Source organism: Notechis scutatus, chromosome 2, assembly GCF_049901735.1.
Source record: "Notechis scutatus isolate UNSWTSFEM ecotype Mainland chromosome 2, rNotScu1.2, whole genome shotgun sequence".
NCBI classification, from domain to species: domain Eukaryota; kingdom Metazoa; phylum Chordata; class Lepidosauria; order Squamata; family Elapidae; genus Notechis; species Notechis scutatus.
Window position 1 is genome coordinate 9,608,841 of NC_142010.1, and position 24,021 is coordinate 9,632,861.

The 24,021-nt window shown below is 39.1% G+C and overlaps 1 protein-coding gene across 1 annotated transcript; it reads left to right on the plus strand.

The window, feature by feature from the left end:
• Positions 1 to 5,754: 5,754 nt before the first annotated feature.
• On the plus strand, positions 5,755 to 22,200 carry LOC113419264 (vomeronasal type-2 receptor 26-like). Its single transcript, XM_087952915.1, has 6 exons — positions 5,755 to 6,163; positions 7,073 to 7,361; positions 9,845 to 10,642; positions 14,469 to 14,681; positions 17,658 to 17,784; positions 21,080 to 22,200. The coding sequence occupies exons 1-6, from the start codon at positions 5,949 to 5,951 to the stop codon at positions 21,982 to 21,984; spliced, it is 2,547 nt and encodes an 848-aa protein (XP_087809041.1). The 5' UTR covers positions 5,755 to 5,948; the 3' UTR covers positions 21,985 to 22,200.
• The last annotated feature ends 1,821 nt before the right edge of the window (positions 22,201 to 24,021 follow it).

The window sequence follows — 24,021 nt, forward strand, 5'->3', positions numbered from 1 at the left end:
ATCCAGACCTCCATGGGTCGCTTAATTTGATTTCCATTGATAATTTTTGTGTGATTTTGTTGTCAGCACATTCAACTATGTAATGAACAAAGTATTTAATAAGAATATTTCACTCATTCAGATCTAGGATGTCTTATTTTTGTGTTCCCTTTATTTTTTTGAGCAGTGTATATTCAGATTTCAGCAAAGTTTTCAGATTCGACAAAGTAGACCACAACCTACTTCTTAGTAAGCTAGAAAAAGGTGGAATAGGTAGCACCACCACTAGATGGACTCGCAACTGGCTGGCAAACTGTACTCAACGAGTAGTCCTTAATGGGTCTAAGTCTACATGGAGGGAAGTAAGCAGTGTGGTGCCACAAGGTTCCATCTTAGGCTCAGTACTCTTCAATATCTTCATTAACAACTTAGATGAGGGAATAGAAGGGGAACTCACCAAATTTGCAGATGATACTCAGCTGGCAGGAATAGCTAACACCCAAGAAGATAGGCTCAAGATCCAGATGGATCTTGACAGACTAGAACACTGGGCCGTATCTAACAAAACAAAATTCAATATAGAGAAAAGTAAAGTCCTACACTTAGGCAAGAAAAACCAAAAGTACACATATAGACTGGGTGAAACCAGGCTTAATAGCATTAACTATGAGAGGAATCTTGGAGTCTTAGTGGACAACCAGCTAAATATGAGCCAGCAGTGTGCAGCAGCAGCCAAAAAAGCTAATGCAATCCTAAGTTGTATTAACAGAGGGATACAGTCAAGATCAAGGGAAATACTAATATCACTCTATAAAGCCTTAGTAAGACCACACCTTGAGGACTGCATTCAGTTTTGGTCACCACATTATAAAAAAGATGTTGAGACTAGAAAAAGTGCAGAGAAGAGCAATCAGGATGATTAGGGGACTGGAGACTAAAACATATGAAGAACGGTTGCAGGAACTGGGCTTGGCTAGTCTAGTGAAGAGAAGGTCCAGGGGAGACAGGATAGCAATCTTCCAATATTTGAGGGGCTGCCACAGAGAGGAAGGAGTCAAGCTATTTTCTAAAGTGCCTGTAGGCCAGACAAGGAATAATGGATGGAAACTGAACAAGGAGAGATTTAACCTGGAAATAAGGAGAAACTTTCTGACAGTGAGAACAATCAACCATTTGAACAGCTTGCCCACGGAAGTTGTGGGAGCGCCATCACTTGAGACTTTCAAGAAGAGATTGGACTGCCATTTATCAGAAATGATGTAGGGTCTCCTGCTTGGGTGGGGGGTTGGACTAGATGACCTACAAGGTCCCTTCCAACTCTGATTATCTGTTATCTGTTATATTTACAATGCCATTAAGGTTCTGGCCCATGCCTTAAATGCTGCCTATTCCTCCAGATGCAGGAAGAGAAGAAAGGGGGGTGAAGATTGTTTGGGGGCTCCAATGCTGCAGCCCTGGCAGGTATGGCGGTCCTGACAAAGATCCATTAAACTTAGTTTCTTTTGAGTAGGAACCCAAAGGAAAAGGAGAACCATCAGAGAAGCAAAGATATTATATTTATATTTATTTGATTTGTCAATTGCTTACAAGATAACAGGTATAAGTATGAACATAGTTATGAATACATGAAATGGATACATATAAGAAAAATAAAGAGGCAATGGGACAGTAGGCATGTTGGTGTCTACCAATCAATTCTTTTATCCAAAGAAGAGACTATATCTAACCTTGTTTCTATTCTGAAATAGTTTCCGGATTTTGTGCTTGCGATGAAAAAAAAATGAAATGAAATTTTGTTTTTGTTTTTAACTAGATAGGCTTATTGTTACAGAAATGGCTTGTTCATACTGTAAAAGCAAAAAGTTGTGGTTGTAATGTTACTATCTTCTACTGTGCTAAAGCAAGTCGGAAGTCAGTGCCTTTTTATTTCCTTTTGATTTGATTTATTTGATTTATCAATCGCTTACAAGATAGTAGATATAAGTATAAATATAGTTATGAGTACATGAAATGGATACATATAAGAAAAATTAAAAGAAACAATAGGACAGGGATGGTAGGCAAGTTGGTGCGCTTATACAAGCCCCCTACAGACCTCTTAGGAAAGGGGTGAGGTCAATAGCAGACAGTCTTAAGGTTAAAGTTTTTGGGGTTTGGGGAAGAAACCACAGAGTCAGGTAGAGTATTCCAGACATTGACCATTCTGTTGCTGAAGTCTTATTTCCTGCAATCAAGTTTGGTGTGGTTAACCTTGAGTTTGTATCTATTGTGTGCTCTTGTATTGTTATGGTTGAAGCTGAAGTATTCATTGACAGGTAGGACATTGCAATGTATGATTTTATATACTATACTTCTCTGTGCTCTTTCTAGAGTCTCAACATCTCACTTGATACCTCATTTGATCTCGATTGTATCCCTCTGCTAATGCAACTTAGGATTGCATTAGCTTTTTTGGCGGCTGCTGCACACTGCTGGCTCATATTTAGCTGGTTGTCCACTAAGACAGCAGACAGCACGACTGACTGAGGAATTCTGGGAGTTGAAGTCCACAAGTCCTAAAGTTGCCAATTTTGGAGACCCCTGCTTTAACTGTTCTTTATATGTTTTAGTCTCCAGTCCCTAATCATCCTGGTTGCTCTTCTCTGCACTTTTTCTAGAGTCTCAACATCTTTTTTATAGTGGGGTGAACAAAACTGGATGCAGTACTCTAGGTGTGGTCTTACTAAGGCTTTATAGAGTGGTATTAGTACCTCACTTGATCTCGATTGTATCTCTCAGTTAATGCAATTTAGGATTGCATTAGCTTCTTTGGCTGCTGCTGTACACTGTAGAATAGTGGGAGACTGAAGAGACTGGAGCCATATCTTTAAGTAACAGCAGCTCTTTATTGTAACAGAACAGAAACAACCCAGCAAAGGCCTGTCTGACAGCTCCCTCTTTTATAGGGAGCTGTCAAGGGGCTGGGTCAGTCCCAGCTCTCTATTTTCCCACCTCTTTGCTGGATATGTGAGAAGCCTATGCTTCACTTGCAATATCTAACACTGTTGGCTCGTATTTAGCTGGTTGTCCACCAAGACTCCAAGATCCCTGTCACAGTTACTGCTATTGAGCCTGGTTTCACCCAGTCTATATGTGTTTTTTTTATTTTCCTTGCCTAAGTGCAGGACTTTACTTTTCTCTACATTGAATTTCATTTTGTTAGATACGGCCCAGTGTTCTAGTCTGTCAAGATCCATCTGGATCTTGAGCCTATCTTTTTGGGTGTTAGCTATTCCTGCCAGCTTAGTATCATCTGCAAATTTGGTGAGTTCCCCTTCTATTCCCTCATCTAAGTCGTTTATGAAGATATTGAAGACTTTGTGTTGATATTCTGTCAAAGGTCTCCATCAGTGCCAAGGTCAGTTTGCCTTGAGATTTGGGGTAAGGTGACCAAATAAATCAGTCTTCCCTAGTTTCCAAGGGCATTGGTTTAATTGAAAAAGGATGTGTTGTCTAAAATAATACACTTTTAAAATTCTAGGCCGGTACTTGTGGTTGAATGAAGCTATCAACTGTGCCATCTTCAGCTTGGTGCCTTGCTGACATCCTGCCATCAGCTTTAGGGGAAAGGAGAGCAAGTGGGCAAAAAAACACATGTATGGGTGATACATGAGATTAAATGTTGACCTCATTGTGGAAATGATCAGAAAGGTGGATGAAATTAGTTCTAATTGAGATTCTGTATGGAAAAACAGCACATTTAATTCAGAGGGGCACAGGAGGGGTGTCAAGGTTTTCATCAATTTGTTTCCCTATTTTGGATTTCTACTGATAAAGCACATGTGTCATGCCCCTGTTGGAATCTGATTCCAAGGGGGAGGTTGAACAGCTGACAGGGAGTGGGCTCCAGTGGCTGTGGAGGAAACTGGGAAAGGACACAGTCTGGCTGGGCATTCAGAGGAAGACCCAGGCCCACCCCCTCTTCATCCTAGGGCACGCAGGGAGGAATGGATAAGGGAGCAATGTGGGTTACGGGGGAGAAAAAGGCCCTGATTCACTTCATTAGCTGCAGCTGGGGAAACAGGATTTTAAAAGGGTGTTTGCACACAGCACCTTGCTGGAAGCAAAGCATGCATTATCTTTGTATGTCACGTCTTCGCTGGGTTCTGGCGTCCTCCCAACTTTGAGGGTGGGGGAAATTCACACACAGTCTCAGAGATGCATAGGCCAAAGGGGCCTCAATTACCAAATGTTCTCACAGAAAAAGAGGGACCACAAAGTCTCCCTAAATCATTTTAGCAGGGTATAACAAGAAATCAGGACCATGCAGAGAAAATTGCCACCATCACAGCTCATAGCCCTCTTATATTTAGTAAAGCAAAAAAACAAACAAACCCCTACCTCCAAAATATAAAGTTTCTCAGTGCTTACACAAATATGGAAGACTATAGAGAGAACCTCAAGGAATTTTTTTTAAAAAAAGTTCAATCCACCCAATAACTTTCTCCCTATTAAGCAAGTGGTACAGTCCATGCTGGCTATCATTTTCCTGTTCTTAGTCAACTTTCATCCAAAAATTATCATTTCTAGAAATAATGGGAAATAAAATTTCACTTCAGTCACAAGCAATTTTAAAATCAGCTCCAATTTAGGATTCATGGAGATCTAATAGAAAATTAAACCACAAGCAGGTCCTACTCTTAACATTAGACAGGGTTCAAGGCTACTGACTGCTTCCTTGCCATTAGAAGACAGACAGCACTTAAATCAGAGTTGGGTATTCAGCAGGTTCTGACCAGTTCTGGAGAACCAGTAGCAGAAACTTTGAGTAGTTTGGAGAACTGGCAAATACCACTGGCCACCCTCCCATCTATTCTCTGCCTCTTGAGTTCCAGCTGATCAGCTGAGTCTTCTTCTGTTGCACTGCACAGGATAACAGAACTGGAAAGTAGGTTAGTGGGGTGGGGAAGGAATGGGAATTTTGCAGTATCCTTCCCCTGTCATGCCCACCAAGCAACCCCTGCCGACCAAGCCACACTCACAGAACTGGTAGTAAAATTTTTTGAATCCCACCATTGACTTAAATGCCATCAGAATGTCCCCAAACTCTATAGCTCTGGCTGACATTGTCTCCAGTGGCCTCTTAAGACAAGATACCACCTTAAAGGACAGTTGAAGTCATTATTCTGATGTCAGCTGGACTTCAGAAGATATACAAAAAAAACAACAAGGTGAACACAACACTTATATACCATTTCAGAAAAGTGGCTGTCCAGACTCCTCTTAAAAAGCTCAAGAGGAATTTGGACAGCCACTTTCCTGAAATGGTATAAGGACTCCTGCAGGGGGTTGGACTAGATGACCTCCAGCTCTTTTCTGATTAATTTAATTTGGGTGGTGAACTACTTCCTCCAGCATCAACTGTCTGCATTAGACCTGACAGGAAAGGACCACAACCATTACAGAACAATGCCCCAAGGGATGGATTTGTGATTGATTTATTTTCAGTAACATACTTTTCTCCAGCTACTCCTTTGCAAATGTAGCCCTAAGAAGTTTAGGCTTCCCAGAGGAGAATTTGCTTCTCACTGTAATTTTAACAATTCTTGGCTTTGAGGACTCTTCTGGTACTTCTCTAGTGACTCTCTTTGAGGTAAATATCACCCTGAAGCACCATCTTGCATCCTGATCTTGCATCAGTGACTCTCTTTGAGGTAAACATCACCCTGAAGCACCATCTTGCATCCTGATCTTGCATCAGAAAATTGATAAATGCTTCAAGCCCTGCTCCTTGTGGTACAAATTAAAGGATAGGCAGAGATTTAGTTCTTGTGTGTACCTTTTCTCTCTGGATAAAGCTCAGTTTGCCTTTGTCTGAATCATGAAAGCCGCTAGAATTTCCATATTGTGAAGGTGCTTTGAATTCAACTAACTCTCCTTGCTGTTCTTTTATTCGAAACAGGAAGGGGATTGATTCAGCCCTATGAATTATGGACCTCCTACTTCTGATGCTGCTGGTGTCCCAGATAGTCTCTGGGAAGCTGAGAATAAAGTGCTCCCTGAATTTCGAGCACCAGGATGGAAAAAAACAATGGAGCTATTACAGGCCGGGAGACCATCTCATTAGTATGATCACTACTGGAACTAAAATATCACGTACGCCAACGTTGCCTTTCAACATGGCTCCTTCTAGTCAGCCTGAATTGTAAGTCATTCAAACCGATGGATTACATTTCCTCCCTTCATGGTTCTGAACACTCTCTTTCTTTTCTTATTCCACTTATGCCTTCATTGCAGGACCTGTCTAATTTTTTGAATTGTTTTGATTCCCATTGCATCTCTCCTTTGTCTTATTTCGTAGGAAAAAAAAGTCAAATCCATCCAGATTATATACTATTCTCCATCCAGTCCTGACCTATCACTTGAATTTCAACTGAGTTATTGAATGGGTTGTAGTTGCCACTGCCTAGGCCATTTCCATATTTATAATTGCTTGTTCAGTGGCTGATCCTATAAGGAACAGAATCTGACTTGATATTAGAATTGCTTTTCTGGGTTACTTATGAAATGGCCTCTTGCCATTTCAACAATAGCAATAGCAATAGCATTTAGCTTGTATACTTTTCCATAGAGTTTTAACAGTTCCCTCTAAGTAGTTTACAAGTAGAAGCATTAATTGCATATTGCCCTCAACAATTTGAGTCCTCAGTTTACCAACCTCAGAAAGATGCAAGGCTGAATCATGCCAACATGGAACTCTTGGTTGTGGGCAGAGTTTGCTTTGCAATACTGCAGTTTAATCACTGGATCATAAGGGCTCAATGTTTCTACTTTAAGGATGGAATGGTTTTGAATTCTGGTTACTTTGGCAGATGAGAATTAGTACTGCTGCAAAGAATTATTTATTTGTGATTTTTAATCCTAATGGGAAACCATCCCATCTCATCCCATCTCCCCTAAACACTGATTGAAATGAAATAGTGCTGGGTAACTGTCATTTGCCTCTGGTATTGGCTTAAGACTAAAGGCTTATGGAGACAAGGAGAACTAAATTGAAAAAAAGGATTTTGTTGTTTCCATTGATGATAATAACATGAACATTTTTTTACATTAGTTTTCCTTTTGATAAGTTAAGAATACTACGCTACATTTTTAATATTCAAGTGGTCAACAAGACTCCCCAGCTTCTGCAAAATCTCACATTTGGCTACAACATCCATGACAACTATTTGAACATACTTGGTACTTCAGAAGCGTTGCTAGACATGCTCTCTACTGGAGAAGCCAACGTTCCCAACTATAGCTGTGGAAGAAAGGACAACATTTTGACTCTTGTTGATGCAGCTCCTGAAGACATCTCCATTCAGATGTCAACATTAGGAGGCACCTACAAAATCCCTCAGGTTTGTATGTGTACTTTTCTATAGGTAAATTGAGTGGGGTGATGGATTGTTATGTGATACTTTCACTTCAGAACTGAGGAACTGCTTCTTACCATGGCCATTGTAGGTGTCATTTTTAGGGATTGGGATCCACAGTGTTTAGCAGGCAAGGATCAAAGCAGTGATATCCTCTCACGACATCATCGTCATTGCTTTGGATCTCACACTTCAGAAGGTGAGAAGAGGCTCTGTGTTTAATCAAAGGCTCTTCTGGACAAAAGGAAGGTGAAGCAGAGATGGCGAGCTCATATTTTGTACATAATCTTAATAAAAATACAGACATGTTCAATGGTAAGCAAATCCCAGATTCATTAGAAGAATCCACCAGATGGATTTTCTTACCCATAGTTGATAAACACATATGTTTTATGAACTTGAAAGAACCACTATGATTAATTAACCACTTTATTTTTTAAAAAAATATAAGCATATTACCCAGTATGTCAACAAATTTTGCCTTAAAATGTTCATGATGAAGTTCATTGTGAAAGGTTTGAAGAAAAATACAGCCCCCCCCCCCAGGAGGGCTTTTTAGTAGCTAAACTTTTAAAAAAATATCCCCAGTGGTGCTTTCCTCTATTGGTAGGTTCATTTAGCCATATCAATAATTCTTATCATATCCAGGTGGGTTGAAGGTGGCACTAGTACTTTTCCATATATTAAAAATGGAAGAGAAGGACCCTAGCAATTATGGGTCCATTGTCTAATAGATGTTGTGGTTAAAATATATGCTCAGATCCTCTTGAGTAGAGTTGAGAGTGGGTAGATGAAAAAATAATTTCTTGCTGAAGAACAAGCAGAATTTTGGCTGTCCAAGAGCACTCCAAATTTGGTCTTCAGTGGAACTACATTTAGATTGAGGAAAGCTTGCAGTATAGTACCTCAAAATTCTGTCTCAATGTGTAGTACCTCAAAATCCAATGCCCAATTATCGGTGTTACATAAATCTATGGAAACCGACAGACTCCCAAATGCCATCTTTTACCGTGTTTCTCATATAATAAGACCCGGTCTTATTTTTTTTTTGAGCCCCGAAAAAACGGCTAGGCTGTCTTTTCAGGGGTGACTTAATTCCCCCCCCTTGCATCTTAGGGGGCGGGCGGCGACAGCTTGGATGTTGACCTCGGCGTTGGTGGGGCACTTTGTATCAGGGTCAACGCAGGCAGCACCATATCTGGGTGTGCAACAAAAGTACTTCCTAACAGCAAGCCCCCCGCCATTTCCCCCATTTCATATTTTAATATAGGCCTTAATTTGGGGGAGGGGCTTAATTTCATTTCATGCCTATAAAACATGCTGGGACTTCCTATTGGGGGAGGCCGTATTGTTGGAGAAACAGGGTAGAAGAGACAAAATTTCCATTAATGACTTCTTGACTAGTATAGTTGAAAAATAATATTAAGAATTGTGGCTTTCCTATGCAACTGGAGAACAAACTAAAAACTTGCTGCACAAAAGAATCAGATATTGAAGCAGAGAAAGATACAGACATCTTCAATAACAATGGCACATTAAAATGGATGAGCTGCTATAAATGTATTTCCAAATTGTCAAATTTTTCAAAACAGCCATGCCAAAACATCTTAAGATGGTATTTACTCAAGCAAGGTCTGAGAAGCTGGAGAGAAGGTTTAAATATGAAAGATTTAATCAAAACTCTTATAGTGAACAGACTTGTATTTACGTAACTCCAGAGATAGATAAAACACATTTATTATTTGAAGATCAATTGTATAAGAAAGAGATCAGTATCTTCAACTGCAGTTTAGATGAACAACCTATTGGGATCCTTATATTAAAACAGCATATTTCCTGTTTGTTGAAAATTCAAAAAATACATATAATATGGCTTTTTATTTGAACAACACATTTAAGTTGAGATTTGCAGATCTAATTGCCATAGGGGTGATACAAAAATATGATATGCATTCTTTATTCTTATTCTTTTTAGCTTATTTTATAAGAGTCATGGTGGCACAGTAGTTAGAATACAGTACTGCAGGCTAATTCTGCTGACTGCCAACTGCCAGCTGTTTGACAGTTCGATTCTCACCAGTTTAAGGTTGACTCAGCCTTCCATCCTTCCAACATCAGTGAAATGAGGACCCAGGTTGTTGGAGGCAATATGGTGACTTTGTAAACTGCTTAGTGAGGGCTATAAAGCTCTGTGAAGCGTTATATAAGTCTAAGCACTAGTGCTATTTTCTTTTATCTATTATTATATACAGTATTGTTTAATGTTTCACTCACAAATCCTTCCAATCCAGATACACCCTCAGGCTAGACTTTGTCGGTACATCTGACACGAATATGGACAAAATGATGGAATGACAATAAACTACTCAGATAGGTTTTTGAAAACAAAATTGGATTTCTGTAAAGCTGATATTTTGGAATGGGATCTGATTCCAAATATAACACAGCATTCTTTGTTGCTTTTTCAGATCAGTTTTGATTTATTTTCAGAGTTGCTGCACGATAAAAGTCAATTGCCCTTTTACCACCGGCTTTTCCCAAAAAAAGGGTTCCTCTACCCAGAAATTGTCCAAGTGCTCCTCCACTTCAGATGGACCTTGGTTGGTCTCTTTGCTTCCGACACGGAGAACGGAGAGAATTTCATGAGGAGTTTTATTCCTTTTTTTGTCAAGAATGGAATTTGTGTTGTTATGTCACAACGATTATCGACAATTCAACTCACAGTACCCCTCAGGGATGCCCTCTCTAAGTGGAGGCAAGTCAACGTCTTTGTTCACTACATAGAATATGGTGCTGTTTTGGAGAGAATTCTTCCTTTCCATTTTACACTTATGCGTTTGCCAGGACCCATTGAAGGGAAAGTCTGGATCACAACACTCATCGGACTATATCCATTGAAAGAGCACAGAGCTCTCAAATATGTGAATAGTATCTGGACTGTTGACTTTGAGAGAAAAGAAAGGCGACCAAATGATGCCTATGAGCCCGATTTCTTTCTGGATCCACCCTTTAGAGACCAGACATTTCACTGTTCTTTTTCAAAGCACGTCTTTTCTGCCAAAGGCCGGAAAAGATGCACGGAGAAAGCACCACTGGAGACCCAAGCAAAAAGAACCATGATGATGTGGGTCAATAATTTCCATCATTTTCACAGTGTCATTCAGACTCTGGCCCATGTCTTGAATGCTGCGTATTCCTCCAGATCCAGGAGGAGAAGGAAGGAGAGTGAAGACAGGTTGGGGTCTCCAAGGCTGCAGCCATGGCAGGTATGAACTCCCAACAAGGATCCATTCAACTTAGATCCTTTTGAGAAGGAATCCAAAGAGAAGCAAGGGAACTATATCAATCTACTCGAGTTACAGGAGGCCAACAAGTTTGGCCAATCTAATCAGTTCGGTGATGATTTTCAGGCACTGTGAGAGATATAGTTCGATGTTAAATAGTGCTAATTTAAAAAAGGATGCATGCATTTTAAAATACATTCCTGTAATTATGAGTTTATGATGACTAATTTTAGAATTTTACCTTCATAAATTTGAAGGAGCCCATTCAACCACCTAGCTCAATCTCTCCTTTCTTCAGGAATCCCAGTTAAACCTTTTCTGGCTTGTCAGTCATAGCATTAAGACTATCAGTGGAAGGGAAACCATACTTCTCTGTTTTACTTTCTCAACTCTAAAGCTACTTCTCTTTTTAGGATGTTTTTCCTCTCCTTCAGCCGTAATCTCCTGGCTGAGTTTATGATCTTATGGTGCCTCACAATCTGCAATAGCAGGAAACAGAATTTAAGCTTTTGTGTATCATCTTTTAACAATTGGAAGACTGTTGTAGTTTCCAGCTAAGAGATTTTATTCGTTGAAAAAGGTGTTCCCAGATTCCTTCTGATTTTCCACTTTAGTAGATCAACATGGCTCTTGCCTTTCCTCAAGGCTAACAGCAGCCTCCTTTGAGCTCATTCTTGCCTTCATAGCCCTTCCCTAAAGCTGATCTAGGTGTTGTGCAATGTCTTCTCCAAGCATGGTGCCTCCAAGGAGACCTGGTACCAAAGGTGGTACTCAGCAGGTTTTGACCAGTTCTGGAGAACTGGTAGTGGCAATTTTGAGTAGTTTGGAATACCACCTCTGACTGGCCCCACCCCCATCTATTATCTGCCTCCCGAGTCCCAGCTGATTGGCTGGGTCTTTTTTTGTTGCCCTATATAGGAGAATGGAGCTGGAAAGCAGGTTAGTGGCATGGGGAGGAAATGGAGATTTTACAGTATCCTTCCCCTGCCATGCCCACCAAGCCATTCCATGCCACACCCACCAAGCCACACCCACAGAACCACTAGTAAAAAAAAATTGAATCCCACCACTGCCTGGTACTTGAGTTGGGATCCCCCCAAACTAGAATACTGACTTCCTCTAGATTCTTATGGATGCATTTGCCTTCTTTCCACATGCATCTTACTGCCAACTCACATCTGGTTTCCAATCAACTACTATTTTGAGATCATTTTCACAAATATTCATATCAAGTTTGGAATCTCTCACCCTTCTTGCTCTGCATTTCATTTTTCTTCTTCCATATAGAAGCCTTTGTACTTCTCTCTCTCTCTCTCTCTTTTCTTTCTCTCTCTCTCTCTCTTAAATTCCTTTCGATTCTTTCCAGCCTATTTTGATAAATCATGAAGATGTGTTTTTGAATGTTTTACCTGGCTCTAACTTATACATTTAGACACCCAATTTGATATCAGCTACCAAACGGTAGCCATTTAATCCCATTTCATCCAAATCATTAATAACATTATTATGAAATTAAATTTAGGATTGTTATCAAATAAAATAAAATTAAAACACTACTGCTTCAAAAAAGTTTCTACTGGATTTTACTTATGCACTTTTCTCTATCAGGAAATCATAAGTGTTTTTCTAGAAGCTTCATCTTTGTGAAGTACACAATTTTAAAGACAGTATTATTCATTTAATTGTTATACCATCCAGCCCTCATTTAACTACCTTCCTAATAATCACATCAGGAGTTATTTCATTAATGCTTTGTTGAAATCAAGTTATATCATTAACATTCCCACAATCTATTATTTATTTATTTTATTTATTTATTTATTTGATTTGCCAATTGTTTACAAGATAATAAGTATAAGTGTATACATAGTTGTGAATACATGAAATGGGTACATATAAGAAAAATAAAAGAAGAATAAGAGAAACAATAGGACAGGGACGGTAGGCACGTTGGTGCGCTTATGCACTCCCCTACAGACCTCTTAGGAAAGGGGTGAGGTCAATAGTAGATAGTCTAAGGTTAAAGTTTTTGGGGTTTGGGAAGAAACTACAGAGTCGGGTAGAGTATTCCAGACATTGACCACTCTATTGCTGAAGTCGTATTTCCTGCAATCAAGTTTGGTGCGGTTAACTTTGAGTTTGTATCTATTGTGTGCTCTTGTGTTGTTATGGTTGAAGCTGAAGTATTCATTGACAGGTAGGACATTGCAATGTATGATTTTATATACCATGCTTAAATCAGACCGAAGACGGCGTAATTCAAGGTTTTCTAGTTCTAGAATTTCAAGTCTGGTGGCATAAGGTATTCTACAACGAGTAGAGGAGTGCAGAACTCTTCTTGTGAAATATTTCTGGACTTTCTCAATTGTGCTAATATCAGATACGTAATATGGGTTCCAGACTGATGAACTGTATTCGAGTATTGGTCTAGCAAATGTTTTGTATGCTCTGGTTAGTAGTGTGATATTACCAGAGAAAAAGCTACGTAGGATTAGGTTAACAACTCTTAATGCCTTTTTGGCTATGTAGTTGCAGTGCACTTAGATCATTAGAGGTGAGTATTCCAAGGTCCTTTACAGAGCTTGGGTCATCAACAAGATCTTGACTATTCAGCTTGTATTTTATTTTCTGATTTTTTTTGCCAATATGTAAGACAGAGCATTTATTTGTTGAGATTTGAAGTTTGTGTCATCAGAGAAAAGGGGTGGGGAGCCCCCAACTAAATAATAGGCAGAGAGAAATTCTGAAAAGATCCTTCCTAGCTTCTCAGATTGTAAAAAAAGTATTGGGACATTTGCAATTTCAGACATGCACTCTTGTCACACTGTGAGATGAATGGCTAAATTTGATAGACAGACAAAGAGATGCAATAACTAGACACAAGGACAGTTTTTCCCCAAACGCCTTCACTCTGTTAAACAAATAATTCCCTCAACCCTGTTCAACTATTTACAAAGTCTTCACTACTATTACTGTTAATCTTCTCATCACTCCTTATCACCCACCCCCTCTCACTTGTGGCTATATGACTGTAGTTTTGTCGCTTGTATCCTTACGATTTATATTGACTGTTTCCTAGTATGATTTGATTGCTTATTGTGCCCTATGACTATTATTAAGTGCTGTACCTTATGATTCTTGACTCTCAATGAATGTATCTTTTCTCTTATGTACACTGAGAGTATTTGCACCAAGACAAATTCCTTGTGTGTCCAACCACACTTGGCCAATAAAGAATTCTATTCTATTCTATTCTATTCTATTCTATTCTATTCTATTCTATTCTATTCTATTCTATTCTATTCTATTCTATTCTATTCTATTCCATTCCATTCCATTCCATTCCATTCCATTCTATTCTACATGGATGGCTAAATAAATAAATAAATAAATATTATCTTAATGTAGCCATAAAGTAGAATTCACTCATTGGGGCCTGTTCCAATCTGGTCTACATGTGAGGAGATTAGCCTGGCAACTCTTTTCTTGACAAATCCATGCTTTCTGTTAATCATCCTGTTGTTTCAAAGACTTGATGAATATTCTCTCTGTTTGTGCAATCTATGACATGCTCTAAATATTTCCTTTAACTGACAAATTTTGTCAATTATTTTTAATGCATATATTGTCAATGTATATTTGATAAATTTTGGTAAACCTTTCTTTTCCATTTTTGGGAACCTGTTCTCCCAACTAAGAATATTTACAAGTTAGATCACTGTAGAAGAAAGGTTCAACTGGGAACAGACAAAAAGGAATAAGTTACCAGGTTTACTGCTTTTAAAATTCCTGGATCTTCGCATTCTAGTTCCATCCCTTTCTGGAGAAGAATGAGTTTCTCAATGTTTCCACATACGTACTGTACTTGGACCAAAACAGAGATTTAAAGGCTGATTTGAAGATCATTAGCTGGGTGTTTTTCCCCAAGAAGGATTTAGTCAAAAAAGATCTGGTGACCTTTAAAAAACAGAGACTCCGTGTCAACCAAGATCATCTGTCATGGCTAAAATTGCATAACCGGGTAAGAGAAAGAGTGGTGTCTTTCCTGTGTTTTCCAATGGGTTCTGATCCATTTCATTGGGCTAAGCCTAGGCACCATGGCTTAGTGTTGAAATGGAGAAGCTGCATGAAAATGGTAAGAGAAACCCTCAAGTGCTAGGAAAGGCAAATTTGTTGAACGGTGCTTGAATTCAAATTTGGACTGAATTCGATGAAATTGAATCAAGACTGAATAGAAGTTCTATTGGTCACAGTATGAAATAAGCATTGGAATTAGGATTTATCCTATCCTGGTTGGGTCAGTATCCCATGAAAAGGCAGGGCAAGGTATTTTTAAGCAACACAGACCTAGCCAGAGTTATCTATTTCAATCTTTCACCCCACTGAGATAGACCTTCTGCTCCTACGATGGAGGTCCCAAACTTTCAGATAGCATAGAGCAGAGGTCCCCAAACTTGGCAACTTTAAGACTTGTGGACTTCGTTTCCGGTTTGAGTCTCTTTGGCGACAGACCGAAATCCGCGATCATGCGTGGTTTGGATCTGTGCTCGCCGCCAGAGCGCCCCGAGCCGGCTGGTTTCGGGGCTAAGCCACCCCGTAGATGTGGTGAAGAAGGGGGAGACTGCCAGCAGGGTCGAGGAGAGCTGCATCTCTCTTCCCCAGCTGGCCATTACTCCCATTCCCGAAGGCGGTTGCAGTGATGGTCAGAAATGGCCACCTCAAAGAAGAACTGAACTGGAAAAGAATGTGCAGGAGGAAGATAAGAAGAGAAAGGTTTGGTCGACCGGGTTAAACTGAAAAAGCAACAATGTAAGGTACCCTGGAATTTAAATTAAATAATATTGTTCCCAAAGAAGATTTTGAAGCTGCGAAGGAGAGAGAGAAGGGAAAGGACTAGGTTTTTTTTTCTTCCCTTCCTTATACTGACAGCCAAGAGACTTAAGCAAGAAATTGAAAAAAAAATCCATTTTGACATTAATAGGCATCTAAGCTGAAAATAAAAGTCAAAGGGATAATAAAGATTTCTGGGTATTTAAAAGTTTTTAAAAGCAGGAAAGGAGAAAAAAAAGAATAAAAGGGCAGAATCTGGAAAAATGGAGGAGACTGCCTGGAACCAAGGAATGGAACTGTAACTAAAAGGAACTTACAGTGAAATTTTAACAAGATTCCACAAAGATACATTTTAACTGAAACTTGGCAACAAAATAATAGAACCCCAGGAAGAGAAAGTGGAAAAAAAGAAGCAAGAAGAAACAGCCTTGGATTATTTGGATTATTTGGTGATTTTTGGTTTTTGCATCTAGATGACTAAAATTAACCGGGTGGTTGTTTAAAAGTCTTTTAAATGGTATCACTCTTAGAAGAACTGAAAATGGAACTTAAAAAATGGAAAGAAGATGCACAAGAAGGGAGAGGTTCTTTAGGCTTCGTATTTCAATTCTTAGAAATGGAGATCTGGAACTATGAGAAACAACAAGAAATGCTTGCAGAACAAGAAGAAGCCATTTTTAATGATCAATTAATTTTAAGTGGGGGGGAAAAAGGAAAGGGGGGAAAGAGAGTGAAAGGTTTAAGACCAGAAAAAACAACCAAAAAGAAGAAGAACAATTTGAAAGATAAGTATAATATTAGAAAGCAACAGAAGAGGGGATTACAGATGAGAGAGTTAGAAATAGAGAGACGAGGGGGTAAAAAGGGGAGGGAGAAGAAGAGGGGGAAGAAGGTAAGGAAAAAAGTTGTAAAAGACAAGAAATAGAGAAACAGGGAAAAGATATAAGAATTGTAACCATAAACTTGTTTAGAGATAATGGGTGAAAATTTAATTGTAAAAGGGATTCTGCAAAGGTACATAAGATAGCATTGTTATATTACAAACAGAAATAAATTTAGAAAATATGACTAAAATGATGGATAAAATATTTACTGTAATGTAGTGGAATGTTTGTCAATAAATAAATGAATTAAAGTGAATGAGAGAATTAAATGGGAACATTTTAATTATTATTAATGATTTATAAAAATATAAGTGAGAAATATGGAGAGAGAAAAAAGAATTAACTATGGAAAGTTTATAAGTGTCCCCAAGGAAATACGATATTTAATTGAAAAGAAATGTTAAAGATGTTAAGATTTCAATGAATATTAATGATAGAATTGAATTGGAATGGAATGTGTGTTTTATTTACATATATATATATCTTTTCTTTTTAAGAATATAGTGTGCATTTTAAGAATGTACCAAGCAGAATTCGATTGGAAGTTGTGTATTATATTGAATGCTATAATTTTAAAGGTATACATTGAAGCTTAAATAAGAGTTTGAATGGATAAAATTAAAAGATATAAAGACTTGTGGACTTCAACATAGCTGGCTGGAGAATTCTGGGAGTTGAAGTCTACAAGTCTTAAAGTTTGGAGACCTCTGGCATAGAGTCATAATGATTTGTCTGATGTGAGATAATGCTCTGACCCAGAAAACTGAAGCACTGAAACATGACTTTGACTCAGAGAAAAATCCTTCCCAATACCTGAGGTAATGTGATAGACAATGTGAAAGGAAATGCTGCTTAGATTTGGGCTTTGACATGTAAGGGGACACCTCATCTGAAAACCCCCTGAATGCAATTCTTCATCTTGATTGAAGGCTGCCTCAAATCTGTCTGGGAAAAAGGAGACTCAAAATTTAGGTAATAACAAATATGGGTTTGTTCTTCAGTTGTTGTTACCTTATTGTAATTCTTCAATAAGAAGGACCTTGGCTAGGATAGCTATCTGGGGTTTATCCCTTTTGCGCACAGGGTTCGTACTCATGTCCTACGTGCTCCAGGAAAAGATTCCTGACTTACATTTTTTCAGGGACACGTTCACATGACCTCATAACACTATAGTTCTAGAAACTGAGCAGTCACTTTTGCTCGTATTTCAAGTGTATTGCTCGTATTTCAGAGATGGCTGGTGCTAACATATTTTCTTTGGTGTTCCTTGTTTTTCTGCTTAGTCTCTTCCTCAGTCCAAATGTGTGGAAAATTGTTTTCCTGGATTTGTGAAGCAAAAGCGGGAAGGAGAGCCAGTTTGCTGCTACGACTGTGTTCCATGTCCAGAGGGGACCATCTCCACTCAGGAAGGTGGGTGACCCAAAAGAAGGAAGAGGCCTCACAGAAGTGGATTTTCATGGGAGTGAAAACTGTTGTGTCCCCTGCTTTGTGGAACATCCTCCCTTAGGTGAAAATGGCCCCTACCCTGTTAGCCTTTCATAAGGCCTTAAAAACCTGAATATGTTCAGATGCCTGGGGTGTTGAATGCATTAAGGGGCCTATTTCCTGGCAATATTGCTAATTGTCCAAGTATTTTACTCTTATATACATTTAATCTGGGTGTTTTAAAACATTTGCAGGTTTTTAATTGTAATATTTTTTGAATATTGTATGAAATAGGCAGTAATAGAACATAAATAAATAAATGAGCAAACAACAAACAAAGAAATAAATTGCAAGTTAAAAGACAGTTTGAATTGCAATTGTTTTCTTATTTATCACTAGTACTGATGATGTTACCAGGTTTGGGTAATGAAAAGTCTGCAAGAAAACAACCAAGCTCAGAGGTACCACAAGGATCCTTTTTTATTTTCATATTGCACAATTTTATTTATTTATTTGATTTGTCAATTGCTTACTAGATAAATAGGAATAAGTATAAACATGAGTAAGTACAAATAGCAGGTATGAATAAATGAGGACAATAGGACAGGGACAGTAGGCATGATGGTGCACTTATGCACGCTCCTTACAGACCTCCTAGGAATGAGGCAATAAAGGAGAGGGGGGTTAGAGGATGTAACAACAGAGTCAGGTAGTGCATTCCAGGTTTTGACCACTCTGTTGCTGAAGTCATACTTTCTGCAATCAAGTTTGGAGCAGTTTATATTGAGTTTGTATCTGTTGTGTACTCTTGTAATGTTGCAGTTGAAGCTGAAGTAGTCATTGACTGGTAGGACATTGTAGCAGATAATTTTGTGTACTACACTTAAGTCCAACTGTAGGCGGTGTAGTTGTCTAAGCCCAAAATTTCAACCCTGGTGATGTAAGGTATTCTGTTGTGAGCAAAGGAGTGTAGTACTCTTCTCGTGAAATACTTTTGGACTCATTCAATTGTATTAATGTCCGATATACAGTGCAAATTCCAGACAGGTGAGCTGTATTCAAGTATTGGTCTAGCAAAGGTTTTGTATGCCCTAGTTAGCAATTCAATATTACCGGGGGAGAAGCTTCATAAGATTAGATTTACAACTTGTAACGCCTTTTTGGCAATGCTATTACAATGAGCTCTGGTGCTTAGGTCATTTATGAGTACTCCAAGGTCCCTGACAGAGTGAGGGTCATCAACGAGGTCATATCTGCCTAGTTTCTATTTAGTGTACTGATTATTTTTACCAATGTGTAGGACAGAGTATTTGTTGGATGAGATTTGGAGTTGCCAATTGTTTGACCTTTGAGACACATAATCAAGGTCACTTTGAAGGACAGTAGCATTGTCGATGGTTTTGAATAGTTTTACGTCATCTGCGAAGAGGATGCAGTTGCTTATATGGTGATCGCAAAGGTCATTTATGTAGAGTATAAAGAGTGTGGGTCCTAGAATGCTATCTTGGGGAACACCACTGTTAACTGGAGCAGGGTTTGATATGGCGCTCCCTATTTTTACTATTTGTTGCCTGTTTGACAGGAACACAGGAATCCATTTATGAGGGGAACCAGAAATGACGTAAGAGTTTAGTTTTAACAGTAGTTTGCCGTGTACCACTGAATCAAAGGCTTTGCATCTATGTAATCTATGTAAATTGCGGCTATTGCTTTACTTTGGTCAAGTAGAGTAGTTCATATGTTTTTACAGTGCAGGAGTTGTAGATTGCAGGACATTTTTTTCCTGAAAACAAATTGTTTTTGGGAGAGTAGGTTGTTTGACTCTAAGTGGAGGGTAATGGATTAGTTAATGATTTATTCCATGATTTTGCACGTGATGCAACACAGTAAGGTTGGTCTGTAGTTTTCAACCAGGCTGGGGTCACCTTTTTTGAAGATAGGGATGACCATTGCTAAGGACCATAGGTTCAGTAAGGAGCTGGTTCTGAATAATATCTCATATATTATGCTTAGGGGTTCTGCTATGGCAGTGGAGAAGTATGCACATAATCCATTGGGGCCAATAGATAGGGATGGTTTTAGGTGACATAGTGCCTTTTCTACATTATCTTTTGTAAAGTCAAAATGCAGTAGATCATTATAGTTAGTTGTGGTACGACTAGGAAATGTGGGATATGAGCCATTGCTGTTTGCAAAGATTGCTGTTTATTTTCTTTATTTGTTCTGGTCTCTGGTCTATGGCTATAATAAAAAAAATTCTGAATTTATTATCTAAATGGAGGAATAGTAAAAAGACTTTGAAGGAGGGGCTGGATAGAGATACGAAGGTGTGGGAAGATGGGGCAAGCTTTACTACTGCCAGATGAAATATCTCTCCTGCTTTTTAATTTGGATCTGTCCTCCCACATTTATCTTTCTAGAAACATCGGGGTTCTTTGAAACTTGAATGATCATAGGTTTTGCTTTCTGGAATGATTATTACAATGTGTTCTATGTGAGAGTCTATTTGAAGATCACTGAAAAAGTATTGCTAGTTCATTATGAGGGGTATATACTTGTGGATACACCTCATTCAGTGGTGGGATTCAAAAATTTTTACTACCGGTTCTGTGAGCATGGCTTGGTGGGCGTGGCAGGGGAAGGATATAATCTCCAGTCAAAGATGGTATTTGCTGGTTCTCCGAACTACTCAAAATGTCCACTACTCGTTCTCCAGAACTGGTCAGAATCTGCTGAATACCACCTCTGACCTCATTATACCCATATTACCACTGCTGCCAATAGCCAAATCTGATTGATTTGCAGGACTAGATTTCTCTGCCAGCCAATTAGATTTCAAAAGACAAACTTCACTCTAAATCCTGTATATTAAGAAGTGCCATCTGGCAGGATCTAGGAAATGTGCCTAAAAAGATTAACTGATTCATTATTTTCCTCTAATGTAGATTCCTATGAAAGCTCTGCATATTACAGAGGAAATCACTCAGGTCCTAGGACTTCCTCCATTTTGATAGAATTTTGTATTCTAGATAGATGAAAGATGATAGATAGATAGATAGATAGATAGATAGATAGATAGATAGATAGATAGATAGATAGATAGATAGAGGTAGATAGGTGTGTGTGTGTGTGTGTGTGTGTGTGACAAAGAGAGAGATTCATTTTGTTGTTGTTTAGTGTTTAACAAATGCTTCGTTGAAACTGCTCCTATTAACAGCTGTAGTCCCAAAGGGCTGCAAAGGGCAGAATGTTAAAATATATTGTATTTTGGTTTTATCAGATACAGAAAAATGCACCACGTGTCCGGATGATAAACACCCAAACAAGGACCGAGTCCAATGTATTCCCAAAGTTATAAACTTCCTATCTTATGAAGAACATCTAGGCTTCATCTTCATCTCATTTGCATTACTCTTGTTCCTCATCACAGGCCTTGCTTTACTCATATTCATTAAATACCTAGAAACTCCCATTGTCAAAGCCAACAACCGGGACCTCTCCTACATTCTCCTGGTCTCTTTGCTGCTTTGCTTCTTGTCTCCTTTTCTATTCATTGGACAACCAAGGAAAGTCACCTGCCTTCTCCGACAAATAGTTTTCAGCATCATCTTCTCAGTTGCCATTTCTTGTCTCTTGGCCAAAACAATCATGGTGGTGCTGGCTTTTCTGGCCACAAAACCAGGCAACCAAGTGAGGAGGTGGCTAGGGAAGAGCTTGGCCAATTCCATCATCCTTTCTGGTTCTGCTGTTCAAATTATCATCTGCTTTATTTGGCTGGGAGTTTCTCCCCCATTCCCTGACTCTGACCTCCATTCCCAGCCTGGAATGATTATCTTGCAATGCAACGAAGGCTCTGTTGTTATGTTCTACATCACCCTCAGCTACCTGGGCTTCCTGGCTGCCATCTGCTTCACAGTAGCTTTCCTGGCCAGGAAACTCCCTGGGGCCTTCAATGAAGCCAAGCTGATCACCTTCAGCATGCTGGTCTTCTGCAGTGTCTGGGTGAGTTTTGTGCCCACCTACCTGAGCACCAAAGGGAAATATATGGTGGCTGTGCAGGTCTTCTCCATCTTGGCCTCCAGTGCTGGGCTGCTGGGTTGCATCTTCATCCCCAAGTGCTACATCATCATTCTGAGGCCAGACCTGAATACAAAGGAGCAGCTTACAACCAGAAGAAATATATAAATGCGAGACAGTTATCTACATCATCATTAACAATAACAACAAAATACTTAAACAATGCAATCTCTTGTTTCCCCAACCCTTCTGAGTCTTAAGTTAATCGTGATCCAAAATCAGATGCAAAAGACAGTTACTCACCATTATTGAATTTTAAAGAATGTTGAAAAGGTGGGATTTAGATAGGTTCGTCTAAGGTTAAGAATTTCAAATACACACACACACACACACACACACACACACACACACACATATACATATATATATATATATATATATATATATATATATATATATATATATATATATATATATATATATATATATTCTTAAGTTTTCACGGGTACTTACATGTATGGCCTTCAGCTTTGTTCGGGTATTTTCCCACGTGATAGTAGTGGTGCTTTTAAAGTTGTAGCAACGTTTCAGCAGAATCTCATCTGCCATCATCAGGCTTCTGTATTGTGTCCGTCTGGACACAATACAGAAGCCTGATGATGGCAGATGAGATTCTCCTGAAACGTGCTACAACTTTAAAAGCACCACTACTATCACGGGGAAAATACCTAAAAACTATATATATATATATATATATATATATATATATATATATATATATATATATATATATATATGTGTGTGTGTGTGTGTGTGTGTGTGTGTTGTGTGTGTGTCCTGAGAGGAGTAAGTCCACTGGTCTTTTTCAAGGTAGGGCTCTAAAGTTAAATTTAATTGCAATTTGAAATCAACTGGGAGTCTGTGTAGCTTATAGAAAAGAGATATAATATGATTAAACATAGGTGCACTCAACACAGTGTTTGAAATTGCATTCTGGCCCATTTGTAAATTTTTGGTGGTTTTTGTTTTTATCAGTTCTCTATTTCTCCTCCTTTTTGTTAGGTCTCATTTCTTTTAATCCTAACAGTATGTGGAAAGATTTTTTTCTTTTCAGAACCAAAACTGTACCACAAAGGTACCACAAGTACTTTTTTTGTACTTCGGGTAATTGCTTGTATTTTACTATCTAATAACCAAGAAAATTGGAAAGATAAGAAGAAGTTGGAAGGCCCTATAACAATCCTATCAAGGAATCCATGATGATGGCTGTGCTGAACCCAGGATTGCTGAACTGAGCTATAAGCAGTGGTGGTATTCAAAAACTTTTACTACCGGTTCTGTGGGCGTGGCTTGGTGGGCGTAGCCATGTGACTGGGTAAGCGTGGCTTTTATTTTTTGCAGCCCCCATCTGTTTTTGGGAGCTTCTTAGCCACAGAGGAGTCTTGGGGGGGGGGGGCGTTTTTGCTCTCCTAAGGCTCCTCTGAGGCTCAGGAAGACAAGGAGCAGAGCATGGGAGGGGCATGCAGCACCCCTCCAAGCTCTGTTTTGGGAGATTCCTAGCCTCAGAGAAGCCTCTGGGGGGCGTTTTTGCTCCCCCAAGGCTCCTCTGGGGCTTTGGAAGGCAAAAAATAGAGAAGGGCCTGAGCTCCTCCCTCCATTTTTTGCCTTCCTGGGCCTCAGCAAGGGGAATCTCAGCACAGCTGATCTTATCTACAGCTGATTATCGTGAGGGGAAAATAAAGAAATACTTTAAGCGAATGTCAGGCAGGTGGGTGGGGTGAACGGGTATCGGGCGGGAGGGCGACTGGGTGGGGGGCATGGCCAGCCAGAACTTACTACCGGTTCGGCGACCCATACCAAATTCTTGCTACCGGTTCACTCAATCCGTTGCGAACCGGCTGAGTATCACCACTGGCTATAAGCAATATTTGTGTTTTCTCTCTTAATTCATACCATGGACAGTTAGAGCATTGCAGAAGAAAGAGGCAGATTGTGTGCCTATTAATGGGAAATTTAGTTTATATCCCTCCTTTCACACTGATGTACTTTCCATGGATTTTATGGTGAATCCTCCATTTGGTTTTCTCTTGTCCCTTGAACCCATCTGTTTGCCCTCCCTAGTCCTCCCAGTTAGATCTTTCTGCTTATGTAGCTCTATGATCTTAATAAAGATTGATTGATTAATTAAACAATTGTATCTTTTGG